The sequence below is a fragment of the Corvus hawaiiensis genome, chromosome 3 (assembly GCF_020740725.1).
Source record: "Corvus hawaiiensis isolate bCorHaw1 chromosome 3, bCorHaw1.pri.cur, whole genome shotgun sequence".
Taxonomy (NCBI): domain Eukaryota; kingdom Metazoa; phylum Chordata; class Aves; order Passeriformes; family Corvidae; genus Corvus; species Corvus hawaiiensis.
This window is the reverse complement of record NC_063215.1, coordinates 68,038,325-68,055,387: the sequence shown is the minus strand read 5'-3', so window position 1 is coordinate 68,055,387 and position 17,063 is coordinate 68,038,325. Positions and strand designations below refer to the sequence as shown.

The 17,063-nt window shown below is 39.9% G+C and overlaps 1 protein-coding gene across 4 annotated transcripts in view; it reads right to left on the bottom strand.

The window, feature by feature from the left end:
- Positions 1–17,063, bottom strand: part of GRM1 (glutamate metabotropic receptor 1) — a 192,773-nt gene that overhangs the window by 148,913 nt on the left and 26,797 nt on the right. For all 4 annotated transcript variants that reach the window (XM_048297640.1, XM_048297639.1, XM_048297638.1 and 1 more), the window contains exon 3: positions 5,625–5,874. In XM_048297640.1, the coding sequence (XP_048153597.1) occupies positions 5,625–5,874 (250 nt within the window). The remainder of the gene's footprint in view (positions 1–5,624; positions 5,875–17,063) is intronic.

The following is a 17,063-nucleotide window of genomic DNA, read 5'->3' as shown; positions in this document are numbered from 1 at the left end:
AAATATGGGGCAGCCATATAAATATGGGGCAGACAAATGAAGACATTGTGCATAGGAGAGCAGAGTACAGCATCTTTCTTTCAGCTAGTCAAACTTAAAAGAACTGCCATATCCTCTAATGGTCATCTCCTTTATGAAGAACTTCCCATCAACAGTACAATATTCTGTCATTTTGTAAGAAATGCATGAGCCACTGGCACCAGGGACTCATCAGGGAGCAAGAGGCAGGCAGTCTTGTTAGCCACATATGTGAGGTGGTATTTGTGATACTCTTATTTATGCCATTTGTGATGTCAGAGCTGAATAAAAGAGAAATACATAACATCATGCTTTTGGCAGTGTAAACTATGTCATCTGTAGCCTTGGTCAGCAGCCAAATGCTCACCCAGCCACCTGCCAGCTACAACTCTGAATAGGACAAAGGTAGAAAATAGGGAGAAAAAAATCTCACGAGTTAACATACGAGGAGGTTGCTTAACAGATACCATTACGGGCAACAGACTCAACTTGGGGCAAACTAAAACAATTTATTGCCAATTAAGATAGATTCAAATAGTGAGAAACTTCTGTCACTTCCTTCTCCTGCTTCCTTGCTGAAAGACCAGCTTCCTTGACCAGATTCTTCTTCCTCCCTCACTGAATGATGTTATGGACCTGTCAATTTCTGCTACTACTTTCTGCCAACTGGGATATAATTATAATTTTTATTGTACGATTTGGTGTGGTGGCCGGTGAGCCAGTGGTACAAGGGACAAAGAAAGTCCAGTGGTGAGACAGGTCCTGGTATCAGGGATCCTCCCCAGGTTAGGGTGAACAGAAAAGGCTTTCCCTGGCATGCATTGTTCTGCTATGTTAATGTACCCCAGTTTCGCTTTCCTGGTTGGCCTGTGGCCCCTCCACTACACCTTAGTGTAGGGCTCCCCCCTTGCTACCTTATAAGTTCCATGCCCTAGAAAGTTCCTCACTCCAGGTTCCCCCTATTGGCCCTTGTCCCTTGCCACTCCCCCAGAGCTTCCCCATTGGCTCCCATTCCCTAGTTCCACCTGCGTACCGCCCCATGCCCTCAGATCATTGGTCTCTGATGCTTGCCCCGCTCCTGTACTTAAACCTGGACCCTCCATTGTCTTTGGTCTTTGTCACTGGACTCCTTCATGGTGCGGCTGCAAGAAACCTTCATCCGTGGAACTCTACATGGAGACCCTTCCTCCTTCTTTGCTGTCGACCCATATTGCTGAAGCTATCAGTGCGTTTGTGCGTGCACATGTGTGTGAGCGTGAGGTGGTCCTGCCGAGTGGCTTCGCTAAGGAGACACTTTTGGAAGATCGCAGCACCTCAACACTATGGCACAGAAGGCGCAGTGCCTGACATAGCGATAGTTTGGGTCCCTGCCTTAGGCATGGCGGTCTGAAGTGCAGAGGCCCTCCTTCCTCTGCTGTGATGGAGCTGAAAAAGGATCAGTAGTCTCAGTGCTAAGGAACTGATGGGTCTGATTGGGGTAGGCAAAGCACTCTTCTGCCAAGTGCTGTACCAATTCAAGGGGATTACATGTCTGTTCCGCCATAAAATCCCAGGCTTTGGAAGGTGATAACTGCCCTAGTCACCTGCCAAAATCCTCCCACAAACTGTGCTGCCCAGGGATTGACCAAACCAGGTTGCATTTCTCTGTCAACTTGCCAACAAGTTGTTCACTCTTGCACTTGGATGCAATCACGTTCCACCTATCCAGCCACGTCAGAACAGGACCAAACAGCTTACAGTGATAACTCCTTGTCAATATTTTAGAAAGTGTGAATTTAAATGCCAAAAACCATTACTAATATTGGCTTCTGGAGGGAGGGCAGTCAGAAAAAATTTCACCACAGTATACATCCTGAAAGCTCTGTCATCCTATGCTAAAGGAGTTTTATTATATACATAGAAAGAACGGACTTGTGCTCTGTAATGTCCTGGGTTGACAGCAGAGAATCCGACCATACCTTCACTGCCAAGCATTCAAACTTTCAGGAGAGATCACTGTACTGACACTTAAAATTTACAGTTCTACAACAGCCCATATAGCAGCATTAATGGAGGCTATAAAGCATCAGAAAACCTACAGAAGTGAAGCATTACCTAGTCTGTTACAAAGGGCTGTGCTGAAAAACAGCATGTGCTCCATCCCCTAGTATATCCCTTGCTTCATAAAGTTCCTCATACTTTCACACAAACCATTGAGTGTAGGAGTTTAAGAGAACAAATTGGGAAAGAGCATTTTGATTTCCAACTATTTATCTAAAAATTTCTCTTCTCCAATGACCTCAGAGTATCTCTTAAAATCAGTTATTTCATTTGTTTTTAATCTGTGTTGCATTACCCATACAGATGCTGAAAAGTCAAATTACATGCCTTTTCTTGATGCATTCTCTCAGGGGATATATAAGAGATTCATCCATCTTGCAAGATTCTCACAAAATCTAATTGATGCTTATTAAGTAATATAAAACCCAGTGGCCTGCATAAACATGATTAGACACATGAGGTTGAGCATCTTCCTACATAATCTTTTCACATTGAAACTAATATCTGCTAAAAGAGCTATCACCTGAACTCCCTTAAGAGTACAGTTAAAGTTTTAGCATAATTTTTGCCTTTGCTTACTCCAATTCTATTCTAGTATTTCTTTTTATACAAAAAGCCGTGATCAAGTTTTGCCTTTTTTCCCTTTCATTATCAGTCCCTTTTAAGATTTATCATCATAATTTCATAGTTTAAGAAATTTTCTCACTGATTCTCCACTACGTTTCAACACTATAGATTTCAGAGTATCTGCCATTCTGCCTCGGGCAGGATTGTAACCTCATCTATTGTACTGTCTTAATTCCAGCTTCTCTCCAGATTCAGAAAGAGGAATTCCCTTCTCACTAAGATAACAGTCTCCCAGTAGTAAAGGAGACTGAATTTCGGATTAAACAGAAGTCAAATTTAGTTTCCAGCTCTCTTTCTGATAGCATGAATTTAGTTAAGCTAAGCTGTTCCTGTCTGATTTGATAAAAGCAATACTGGGGATGTAGCAAAAAGAGAACTATTTAGCCAGGTGTTCCTTTGCAAAGGCTTCCGCTTTACAGTGAGTCAGAGCAGAGAATGAGGTTGATAACATGTGGCTGATAATAAATCGGTGGGAAAACTAAAGGCTTTGTTTAGCTCATTATTGCAAAAAAAAAAAAATCTTGATTTCACATTCACTCCCACTTCCCTCAATTAAAAGAATGTTCTTAAAAGGCTTAGCTTTTTGCTTAGCTGGGTACTTGAATAAAAAAGACTAAATAGCACATCAAAGTAACGTTAATGTGTGCCTTGGTTCCTGTTTGTAGATAGATGACCAAATTCATAGCTCTGCAGTTCCACTGCAACTTACTTATTCACAAGTTTGCTAAATTTGCCATTTTTTAAAATCACTTAATTAGGACAATTCAAAGAAAATGTCTTTTCTTTTAGTTCTGCAAGCATAAAAGAATATATGCAAGCCCTATAATACTTTTTATTTCAACCAGCTGTTGTGCACAATCCAGACTATGCAAAGCAATAAGCAGCCTGTTTTACAATTGACAGAACCCACTCAGCCCTAAAAAGGAGTATCCCATACTCAATTACCAGCATGAAGGAAGGGTATGTAAAAATCTGCCTGAAAAATATATAGTGATTTCCAAAGAAATTCCATTATTAGCATTTAATAGGTGAGCATTTCTGCCAAAAAGCTCAGAACTACACTGTTGGACAAATTCTAAGACAAACAAGTGAACTTCATGGACTAGTGTAATGTTTGGTAAGGGCTTGAAATCAATTTTAAGCTGAAATGTTCCACACATCCAAGGAGTAGGGGATGGAGTATGTGTTCTAATAGGAAACTGAGGTTTGTGGCTTAATGTAGCAGGGTTAATTTCTTTGGTTCTCTGTATGGACAGCATCAAGAGGGAGCACCAAAATCAGTGTACAATGGAACACTGCTACAGTGACAATACATGAAGAAAGCATAGCTTTGCCTAAAGCTTTACTAAAACACATGGGATGATGTCACTGAGACTAATTTTATTATATTCAGTTCCTTCTACTCACTGAAAACCCATACTTAAAACATGTCATTCCTGAAGCCTTCCACTATTCATTTCAATTGATGCAAACTAAATGATGCGTGTGAACCGCAAGGTGCATGATCTAGAACATACCATTTTCAATACAGCCTTACTCTTTATTTCATTTTAGTGCTGATGGTTCTCCAAATGTGCTATGTCTTATCTTCACAACCTTCTAGAGATACAACCTCAGCTTCAAATAGATTACAAACAAAGACTGCAACAAAAAAATAATGAGAGTGACTGATTGCTTTCAGTCTATTCCTTAGGCCAGATTAGCTGTCTGACTTGTAGAAATCCTAACTGTGGGTTTTGAGGAGCAATATAGTCAGGGGAAGACAATACCATCGCACAGACCAAAAGGAGAGGATCCCAGTCGCAACAATGTCAGGCACAAAGACTTTAGGGAAAGAATGGGACAAAAAGAAGTCTGATAAGATCAGGTGACAACAGAAGCTAAGTAGGCATGGAAACAACTGTCAAAGGCCTTGAAGGAATTAATTTAAACATTCCTTCAGGGAATGTTAAGATTACAAATAAGAAAGGGAGTAAATAGAAGGATTAAAGCAGACATCAGTCTAACAGAGAAGACAGAAAATATCCATCCTCATCATCTGAGCAAGGTCCATAAAGACAGAAAAATGGACAAAGACATTGCAGAAATCAAGGTGAAAGTCAAAGAAGCCTCAAAATAAGAATTATCACAAAAAGGGAAAGGTGGATAAAGCATGTGGTAGAACTAAAATGAACATATATCAGTGAATACCTACGAAGATGAACTCTAGTAGAACAAAACAACCATTCTCATTTTGATAAAAACAGCCTTTTTCTATCCAACACACATCTGCACTGTTACTCTGGTGATACAAAAACATACATACATACTCATTTAGCCATCAGCAAGTTTGATGCTTTAAAAACAAACCAACTTGCATTATATCAGTGCCCCAGCTTTCAACAGCAAAGATCACAGTAAAATACAGTGTACAACTGAGAATGCCAGGTTGTAATCATAACACTGGAAAAAAGTTCCAGTAATCAAAAACACTTGGTTATTTGGGGTTTCAAATTATGAGGGGCCATCTTTAGTTAAACACATGAAACTCTTGTCACATGTCACAGATCACATGCTGAAACTAGAATTCTTCACTCCCTACTCAAGTCTAAAAATCTGCCCATGAAACATCCCTCTAAAGTGGGCAAAAGCACAAAAACTTTGTTTTTCATATTCATATTTCATATTCATATTTCATATTCAGCAATAATGTTATATACTCTCATAAAATAGTAATTAACATTTACTTCAGCAAAAGCTATCACCATTGATTGAGTTGGCATACATCTTCATATCTCCTTCCTGAGAGTCTGCTCTACCATCTTGCCACTTCTTTTCGGTCCTTAGATGAGTAACTGTGGAAATTACCGGTAGCCTGAACTGCACAGCTCTGAAATCAAAGGCCTACCTACAGGGTGAGAGGGAGAGGAAAGGCAGAGAAATCACACTCAGAGCCTTACCTTCCAATTAACAGGAACTCCCCAAGCACTCCCAGGCGCCTCATGGCAATGAGGATTCCCCTCACTGTCATTCCCTCGCAGAAGCAAACCACCACTCTAGCCTTGGGTAACCTTTCTCGCAGCTTGCGGAGCAGGCGATCAAAGCTCTTTTCCCCAGCATTGCTGTAGATCTTGTCAGAGTGAGCAATGCAGAGACCTTCTTGGGCAGCCAGCTCTTTGAAGGCTTCCATTCCACTTTCCCCATAATTTCCTGTTTAAAAAAAAAAAAAAAAAGATTGTATCATGCATTTAACCAGTTGGATGGTGATGGCAAAGTGATAGATTTCTCCCCACAAAGTCAAGTAGCATCAGCACATTAGCAGAAGGAAGAGCAAAGGAGATCCATCAAAGTGAACATGCTCAGAGTTCAGTGGAGCAAAAGGATATCCAAGTATCAGTAGGTCTTAACAGAACTGGAGACTGCAAGTTTCTTTTCTTACATTGACTTAACAATGGATAGTAAAGGGCATATTGTACAAGGGTTGGATAGGAAGAAAAGGGGACAGATCAGACAGCAAGAATGAAGTTTTACCAACATTTCTATGGCAAAAACCGCAGTTGAGCTACTTTAGGAAAACAGCCATTGGAAAGAGAAAAGGGGATTTAATTCCATGCTGTCTGTATCACATGCAGCCCATGTCCACAAAAGTGAATGAAAGATGGATGTAAATTTAAAACACACTGATCTGGTAACATTTTCAAAATCACTTATACTAATTTGACCAAGCGGTGTTCATGACAGCTAAAATTTAGGATTGATGATGTCTCTCTTAGAATAGGAGACTTCCTTTCTGAAAGAACTTCAGAAGTAACCCTTTCCAAGACAGAAATATTTGAACTGTATGGTCCAAACTATATACAAACTACATATAGAAACTGATTCTCAAATTTGCTTCTGTTTATACATTATGCAAGCCAAAACAACAGTTTTACAAAACTCAAACTGCCTTCTGCTATGGAGACAGGTGAAACCCCAAGTTTTCTTTGAATATTTTATGCCTGACATGAGCACAGAACTTATGAACACCCATCACACAAGAGGAACAGATGGATTAAAAAATACCTGTATCTATTAACAGTAGCAAGAAATGGTTCAAAACAAGAATCATTAATTTGATGCTATCCATATCAATGATGTTTCCCCAATTTAATGAGGGACTAAAATCAGATATGCTGATCACTTCTAGACCCAGACCTTTTCAAGCAAGGGGTGACTGAAGAGGTCCTGTTCCCTGTTTCCTGCAACAGTTTGAAACAGCAAATTGCAAAGAGGAAGACTTCTGAATCAGCCTAAATTTCTTCACAGAAAAAAAAATTTAAACTCCTCAAAAGTTAGCCATCAGAAAGAAAATGCAGCAAGAGACAGTTTAGGCACTCTGTGCAAATCCAGTAGAATGAAGTGCATTTTTCCAGAAACATGGATCATTTGCCACAGATCAACACTATGCAGACACACTATGACAGTCACTGTCATACTAAGTTGCAGACAAACCTGACAAGTCTGGTGTCAAACACAAAACTGAAATTCCCCAGCCCTTTGCACTGGACTGCCCTAGTTTCTCATAGATTTGAAGCGCAGCAGAATGGCCTCTTTTCTAGCCTGTGACTCAACATCATATTCAGCAATTAGGTCAATTCTGCTTTTTTTTCTGAGAGCCAGACATACTCTGGAGCAGCAGTCCTGCATGGCTGTGGGGAGGAGAGAAGAGAGGAAGATCTGTGCCTGGTGGGAACTTGCCACCAAGAAGCCCACCCTGTAGGCTCAGCACTGCAGCCCCATCCCACAACCCTGTACTTGGGTAAACACTGTGGCCTTGTCATATGCAGAGAATGACACAGATGGAGGCATTTCCAGGTATTTATAGGCCAGGACCTGCAGTCACCAAGAGCCTTATTCCAAAGCAGTACAGTTTGAGCCATACTGCTTTGATTGCTTGCCTCAGGTCCCAGACTGAGGCAGGGCAACCTCATTACCGACTTGCCATTAGAAGCACTTAATGCTTTGGAAGGATATATTTCCCAATTTCATGTGGAACTTTGTTCAACACAGACTTCTTTTAAACCAGTAGGATTATTCTTAAGGTCTTACCTAAGGAGGGACAGGAGACTAAACTGAATCCTATTAGATATTTAGGCAATGGATATTAAAAAACATATTGGGTTTCTTACCCAAATTTTAAGGAAGGATTTTGTCATACATCAGTACAGCACTAATTCTGCTGTACTTCAAGTAAATGGTTGCAAGAAATGAAAAATTAAATCCATTTGGAATGATTTTTCTCAGCTTTAATTTTGATGAAATAACAATTATCTCAAACACAGTCAAACCCGTACTAACAGTACAACAGCCTTCCAAAACATATGCTAAGAGAAAGATTGGTGTCTATAAATTCAGTAAGTGTGATAGAGAGTCTAGAAGGAAAAAAGCTAATTAAGATCAAGATCAACAAGGACACAAGATGGAATAGGCAAAAAACAAGGCAGAAAATCTGCAGCTCAAAATGAAAGATTTCCAATCCTTATACGAAAGTAGCATAACAGCTCTCCAGTAGCAGCACAAAGAAGTCTGAAGTTTGACTGGAGCTTTCTCAGCTCACAAGAGCATTATATAAAGTAGGTTTCTGCAACAGCCAGAGATGAGACTTGGTGACCCAGGAGGTTCTCTTAATACCTGTTTGCCATGCTCCCAGAGCACAACTACATGCTGCACATCCTTCCCCTCCAGGGAAAAGGATCAGGGAGAAAAAGAACATGTGAGATATGTTACATAGATCGTTCAGTGCACTCAGATACTGGGGTATGTAAAATGTAAGGGCATATATGGAATAGAAAACACCAGTTAAGTCTGTGCAACAGCCAAGAACATAGCCATCTGTACCAGCTTGGTGGGTACATCCATTTCAATCCACACACAGACAACAACTGAGAGGGGAAACATGTAATGAAAGAAATCTCTGCATGATTGTAGTCAGTGAAGAGTTACGCCAGGGCCCCAGGCTAGGACCTTTTCTTCCTTTGAAAGAGCCATTAAATAAAAGATCTAATCTTATCTGAAACTGCCTTTTGCCACCAGGATCAGCTGTGAAAGGCAAAATAATTATTATTGTGATTTTCTTTCTGACCTCTACCCAAAAGTAGGTGAGCCAGTAACATACTTTGAGCCCCGCAATACCTTGCAGTTTTTTAACTTTTTTTAAGGTCTCTTCAACTATCTATTCAAAAAAACAGATATTTTCCTTTTATCTGCGTAGTCTGTACAGCAGTATAAAAGTAAATTCTAAACCTATCATGACTGCAATTTTACCAAGAGGATTTTCATAATACTTTTCTCTCAGTTCCAAAGGAAGCTTTGTTACACCACTGCAAAAATTCCGGATAAGGCCATTTCTGACAGGGATCTGCATATCTAAATATGCTGCTGAGGGTTATATATAGTGGCAATTATTCTCACTCTGCATTCCATACGTTAAATATCTTAACAAAAACATGAAGATGCTGTAGTAAAAATCAAGGATGTTATCTTGATCAACAGAAGACATACAAAAGAAGAAACTAACAAAAATTCAGCCTCATAAATTGCCCCTGTGAGCCAGTCAGTATTATATTTGTGCCACAGCTATATTGAAATTAGCACTACTTGCTTGTATTAACACACTAGTAGTGTGGGGAGCAGAACCCATGAGCTCCATCTAAAAGGTTTATTTATTTTTTTTTTATTATTACAGCTGTTTTGCAAATTTTTCCCCATTCTCTTTATCAAGAGTTTTTCATTTATGAAATGGAGCAGAAGCGGCTCAGCAATGAGGTGCTTATGAGAATCCTGGAGATTGTTTTCTTAAGGGATGCATAGAATGTCTGTGTGGGTCTTCCCAAGGCACATAACAGTGTGTTTTCAGGGGGCTTAAAAACAAAAGTGTGTGTCCCACATAATTTCTATCTTTGAATTAAATCAGTCATTGATTTATTTGTGCAATAACTTAAGGAAATATGAATCATTCATATTTGAGCTGGGCAGAACATTTCCTTGAAATATAGGCTAACAACTGTCTAAAAAAAAACATCTTAAAGACCATAATGCTGAAGAGAAAGACTGAGACTGTTCTTTCTCACTCTGCTTTCAATGTCAATAGGAAATACCAACTACTCTTTTAAGACACATTTGGAGAAACACCTACAAAACCAACAAAACCCACAGCAGAGAACTCTGCCTGGAAGAATGCTCCAATGCACTTAAAATGACAAAAGTTAGGGAGCAAGAGTTACTACACCTACCTGGGCCATTAGTAATCTCTTCAGGTGAGGTCACCTATTGTTCACCACTAGGGCCTTATTTGCTGCATTTATTCCTCTAAACCACGGCAACCACAACCTGGATCAAAAGCGAACACACAAAAAATCCCATATACCTTGCAAGGTCACAACAAAGGTAATGCACCAAAAAAGACAACCACAAAATCCAGTTTCACCTCAGGGTACTATAGAGGCAAGTCATATTGCAAGAAAGTTCCCCTTTTCAAATTAACAAGTGAGAAACTATTTTTTTTGTCCTCTTCTTTCCTCTCTCAACATTATGATCTGTTTGCTCACCTCTCCAAAGCTTCTAAACACATTGCTGGAGGTATGAAGTCTGTTTCAGTGTTCAGTATTGATTCACAGCAAGACATCTCTTTTATTCAGCTAATTAACTGCTTTCTGGCAGAGAAAATAAGATGAGAACAGGAGGACTGCATGACATAACAGCAAGGAATAATTCTTTAAAATCTTCGCTACTGCAAAAGCAAATTATTTGGGAAGAGGAGAGCAAGGACATGATCTGATTATCAAGTTAGTTCCTGACACATTGCAATAAATAATTTGTAAAAACTAGTAATAATATTAAATAAGACAGTAACTTTCCAGTTGTCAAATACAAGTCTGAGAAGACGGGAAAATTTTGGACCACTTGAACAGAAAAAAAAGGCAAAAAGAGCATCAGTTTTCTCTCCTATAATATGGTATGCTTCCCTACACCACAGGAGTATCTTTGAATAGAGTCAGTAAACAAGGGGAAAAAATTAAGTTCTCTAATTTTAGTGTATTTCTTATGAATTTAATAACCATATAAAATAATCATGTGTATACTCTTAGTTAATTACAAACTAGAGAAGTTCATCCATCAGATTTAAACTAGTACGTTAGCAACAATTGGGAGTACATACAGAATCAGCTAATGTATCCGAAATGACAAGCAGTCACTTTCTAAGCTGTAATAATTCAACCACTTACACCTATTTGTCCACACCTTTGATTGAGAAAAATTTGTCCTCACCTTTGACAAATAAAAGTCAAAGTCCATATTTATTCCCTGAAGGTAGAAGACTAAAAAAAAAAAAAAAAAAATAGTTGCAGAAATGGTTCTGCCAACGCATGTTATTTTGGTCTATCCCAAACATAAATGTTCATAGAAAGCAGCCCTGCTGGCACACAGCTTCCAGGGCCGTTGAACTGACACCATGCAGCCCCTGTCAGACTTCTTTGTTGCTGGGAAAAGGGCAAGGATCCAACACTTCCATGTTTCCCCAGAATATCTTTTTCAAGGCTGTCGCACTGATGTCAGGAGAAGCTACGTTTTACCAGTTATCAGTTACACCAAATAGGATTTGTTTTTTCTTTTTCAGTGAACTCTCTACACTTAATGCTGACTTTGCTACCTACTTTGCTGGTCTTTACCACAAAATTTCTTTTCAGAGTTCAGATAGAAAATTACATTGAGAAAGTTTCCTTCACTTAGTAAATCTCACCTCAGGTGTTTTTAAGGGACAACTTTAAATTAGGCGAGTTAGACTATGAGAGCACTTCACAAACGCTAAAGTACTAGCTACTTTACAATAAGTAGAATTCTGCATGGTCATGGGCTCCGAATCTGTTACCAGTCAGGACAAAACAGCAGAGAAAACATCCAAATTACAAACTTCACTAGACCTAAAACTCCAATAAAACTGCAAAGTTAAAGGAAAACCTCTTATTTCATTCTAAGTGGTTTACAGAGGAAGAAACAAACCAAAAACTGCTTTAAAAAGAATGCTCAAGTGGCTATTTCAATTTCTCAAAGTACAGTGGCTTTGAAGAGAGAAATGAGTCCTGCAAACATTGGCCCCTAAGGACATTTTAATAGAGGTTGAACATTACTACTACTCACTAGAGGCCTTCCTCTCCTGAAGATCAACTGGATTAGTCACTGCTTCTTGCTGCTTAGACTGGGTCCAGCTACCCAGCTCCTCAGTTCTAAAGCTGCTTTTAGCCTGCTACCACACACAGGTATCAAAGTCCTCCTTACCACCATCCCTTGTCTTCCAGACCAACCCATGGCTCTCAGCATGAAGTCAGCATTTCCCTTACATTTCCCTAGCTGTTTTTCTTTGACATTGTCAAAAAGATCTTGTATTGGATGGAGGCCTCACCATCCTTTAGCTGTGGAGAAGGAAGCTCATTACTAGAAATTGAATCTACACTGTAAGCACTCTGTCTTCATTCAAGCTTAGCAAAGGTTTCTGGATTCATCCGTGATTTCCAAGCAACTGCACACTAGCCTTACAAAGGCCAGAAGGATATATTAGATGAATGACAGGAATCATCTTTGGTACACTACAGATCTCAGCCATCTGTGCTTACAGCCTGTTTTGTTCAGGTCCTTCTAGAAAGGCAGAAAGTGAGCTGTTAAGGCCAGACTAATCTTTTGTTCATTTTCTAGTGTTAAGCAAAATTGAGTACAAGGAAAAATATTTTTTAAAAAGCTGAAATGCTGAATTAGATGATTATTACATCCATTAAACAATACACTGTGCCTAACGCAATTAGAGAAATGAGATTATATTTCAAACAAGAAAACTCACATAGTTTTATTAAATGCTAGGTTACTTCTTGTCATTAACTACAAAGTAAGTACATCTTACTAACAGCTCACCATAGTGATGTGTTACCTTGGTAAAGAGGACACAGTAAAAGGTAAAATTCTGCCACTTAGTAAAGTGGTTGTATTTAAGCCTTCATCCTGAAAGCAGCAGGTGCAATATCTTGAACAACTCATTGATATTCTTGTCAGAAATACAGCCACAGGTGAAGTCAGTCTGAAGTAATGAGACTACTAGTGCTAAACGACACTTCCCTAATAAGAAAAATGCCAAAATGTGGTATCATGCCATTTTTTTCCCTAAATATATTCAAAGCATACACCCAGTGATTATTTATTATGTATCTAATGAGGAGTTTGAGAGGTTTATATTCTAATGAAACTATTTCATCTCCAAATCTAGCTGACACACAGTACTTGTAACAAATTTGCTTGCTGAACTTCATCTTTCTGATCATGACTTATCAGCAAGGAACTTCCAGTTTTCTTCAGAAAGTATTAAAATTAATCTAGTAATGCCTAACATTAACTGTTGGTTGCTTCTCTTGGTTGGCATAGGTAGAAAAAATTCTTGCACATTTTTTTATGCTTCGTGATGAGTCTGGGGAAAGTAAACGTAAGAATAAAGTTTCATAATAATCTCTTTTTGGTTTAAGCTTTCTGTGAATATTGCAGTTAGTAAAATCATTTGCAAAGGTAGTTACAGCAAGGATACCCAGAAGTGACATCAAAGTAGGAGAACAATATTCCGCTTTTTTTTTTTTAATATGAGCAGACATTTCAAGAAGGAAAGAAGTATATCCTTGGTTCTGCTCATGCTTTGGCAGTCTTCCAATTAGGTTAGCTCACATTCAAGCACACGATTTAAAACCTTGAGGAATCAAAAATCATGCATACAAGTACCCTACCATGAGGATTTAAACATAATGGAATTAATGAAAATTTAAAAACATATTTCTACTGGTTATCTGCTTTCTGAACCTGAGGACATACAATAATCAGTTTCTGACCTTTCCTTATAATTTTGAGAGTTAAAGATGGCTATTTTATTTTAGTGACTCAAGATAATCACAAATTGTATGTTTTCATGGGCTGGCACTTAGAAAGCCAAACATCATGAAATGCTCTATAAAGAGTCAGCCATACTATGACCACTTCCCAATAACCTGCGCTCTCAATGGCTTCAGGAGGTATCTGGAAAGTATGTTAGAAATGAGATTACTTTCTGAGGAGTATTTTGTACTCATTTTCTTATGAAAGAGGAGCTAGGGCTTGGACCTACTCCTACTGAAGTGCAATTTCAGAGGCTAAACACTCAGATGTTTATTAAGTTTCAAGAGAGACAAAATAACTATTAAATTTTATTCTTTACTGGCTGTTATCACACACCATCGAAAAAAAAATCTAAAAAGCTACTGAACTGAAGTACAACCCCAGACTTAAATGTTCATGACCTTTAAGGGAGTTTTAGCTTATATACGATTGTTACACACTGATACATTCCATTTGTGAGAGTCACAGCTCTAGATGTGAATTATACTGCATCTTGAATAACATCTAAGTAATAAATCTTAGTCCTTTTACTAAAAAATTACACCTAATCCTGTCTTATCCATCACAACAGAAACTGTCCATCTAATTGGAATAAATTCTACAGTTTTTCGCAAATCAGAAGATAAACTTTTTGATGTATGCTTTATCAAATCTGAATACTGTAGAGTTATTATTCAAAATAATATTATAATATTTTAGAAATAATTGTAGTTTAATTTAAATATGTTTAAGAAAAACAGTGGGTGCCTTCCTTACCTGTCCATTAAAGGTTTTGATGAAAATGAATATAATTTCACAATATTATCTGAAATAAATTCAAAACAAAAACCAAATTCAAATCTTAAGTTTGAAAGGTTGTCTCAGGAATAAAGTTGAGGAGAGATGCTCATTCCAGCATTTCCAATTGAGTTCATAACTGCAAAGATTAACACAATATAATTGTTTGAGTTACACAATGTTAAATGTCATGTCTGCTGCTGAATGGTGAAACAGTTGAAATACCTTTTCCCAAAGGCTACTGTAGTATCTGCATATGAAAAGGTGACTTAATGTTGAGAATCCAGGCAGAGCTAGTACAGGAAATTAATGTAAAAGCTGAATTACTACAAGTAACGAACAAATTCGTAGTTTACTTTAAATGGATCCCACAGAGGTAATACAGAAGAATAAACTCTTGAAGGACAGGCTTGAGAGCTAGAAAAAAATGGCCAAATTCAAGTAGGAGAAAGTGATAAGCCTGAACATGTGAGATAGTGAGATATTGCACACAGGTCTGAATCTGTGCAGCTTTGTGAGGCTTCACCCCAGGGATGACACCTCAGACAGGCTGAGCCCTCCCAAACCCTCACCCATGTCCACATTCAGGAATGCTCCCAGGTCACCTCCTGTGCTCCTGGACCTAATGGGGGAGGCCTTAGGACTTGGCAGGAGGCCCTTGCAGCACTCCTGATGCAGTTCTTAAAGCATTGTGCATCCTTGAGGAGATGTGGGCAGTGCTGCTAGGCAGGCCTGTAAAATTGCTCATTGGAGGGAAAACAGAAGGGCCCTTTGCTGGGTTAAGAAATAGAAAAAAAGACAATTCATGGAGAAAGACAAAAATATCGGGGTTTTTTTCCCAAATAGTGCAGACATTGAAGTTTTGCCTCCTCTACAGCCAGGTCTTACAGACACCTCCTGAGGAATGGCTTCTGGGTACTCACAAATTGTAATCTCATCCAGAAGGTCCCAGCAGCCTTCTCTTCCCAGCTCAAAACAATCTGAACCCAAGCATGCCATTCCATTGTGGCTTCAGCTGCTCTGTCCTCAAATAAATGTTCCTGGAAAGATGCACTGAGGGCAAGGAGTGGCTCTCTGTCAAAGGCCCACAAAATAACCACAGGCCCCTGCATGTCCCAGGGAAGCTGGGCACAGCTCCCACCATATTGTCTTTTTCCAAATCCCGCCTCTGAGGGCCAAAGCTCTCAGAGAAACTGGGCACCAGCAAAGTGGCCAAGGGGAGAGGGCATCAGTGCCATGCCCGGGGCACAGGGCAGAGCTGGAAGAGCAGCCATGCTGGCCCAGGGTGGGGTTGCTGGCAGCCTGGCAGCTGTGCGGCCCTGGCTCTCAGGGAAGGCTGATGGTGGGGCAGGCTCCTCTGCCACACCGTGTCCCAATTATTGAGAGGGAAACCCAGGATGAGAAGGAGAAGGAGAGCAAAGGGAGGCAGGTGACCACAGATGTCGGAGTGGCAAGTGTAACATGGAGGGAGAGAGGCCAAGGCTGTGCATACCCTGAGCACATCCAAAAGCAGCAGCCATGGAGGGCAAGGCAGCCATGCTTGCACAGTTGGCTGCGTATGAGCTCTCCAGGAGCCCTGTACTAACTACCGCCAAAGCGGGCTGTGAGGTGGCAGAGCGTGAGGTAGATTTCGGTGGCCTGCTGGACTCAGCTTTGGCACTTCACTGACAGTGAAGAAGCAAAGCTTTCGGCCTTGACAGAGGCCAAAAGGGCAGCATTGTCATGGCTGGCTCTGATCTCACAGCTCAGAGCGAGGAAGAAATCCATCTGCAGCTGTGCAGATGTGATCTTCTTGGCAAAAACATTATGGGGGACTCCTCAGCCAGTCTGTGTGGTTGCTCCAGCACTGGGAAACAGCACAGCCCGCCATGTGCAAGGAGTTTTGATGAACATATTCATCTAGGAGCAATTTTCAGTGTGTTCAATGTTTCTGCCAATAAATGATTGACATAGATGCCTCTTGATCTTATGACAACGTGTGGTAGGTCTGATCTGCACGCTAAAGTATTCCATATAGTATTCCATATAAGCAACAAACCTATTTTTGACAAGAAGGAATGGAGCAGTTCAACAGATGTACTTCTGCCACTGGGAGTGTCAGAAAATTCATCCCTAAAGCTGACTGGGCACCATGGGATGGTTATATAAAAGACTTAAAAACCGTAATTGCCTTAAACACTATTAAGATGACCAAAGGACTTTGGGCAAACTGTAATAAGAGGCTGCTACCATCAAAGTCCACCTTCTCACCATCACTGTCACCACCATCCCACTCCAAATATGCCTCCTGGATTTTGGGAATTTGGACTGTGAATTAAGTCACCTGATGGGATCTTGAGATAAAATAAAGGTGGCACTATTGTTCAATTATCTCAGGTCTAAGGAGAACTAAACAAGGCTGAAGGAGAAGAATGTATCCACAAGGAAAGCCAAACCCAGCAGCTGTGCTGAAAATCATCTCTGGCTGGGTTTGGGGCAGGGAGGCCTGCCCCAAGCCCAGCCAGACTCATTTGCTGAAGTCAGGTTTGCACACTCTCCCCACCAACCAAGGAGGAGGAGAAGAGTTTTTATGTGTATGATGGCAAAACTTCTGGTACAGAGGGGTTGAACACCCATCACCAGAGGCTACAAGCCAGATAAGAAGCAGACCCTACAAAGAGTCCTCCGTCACACAAACTGGC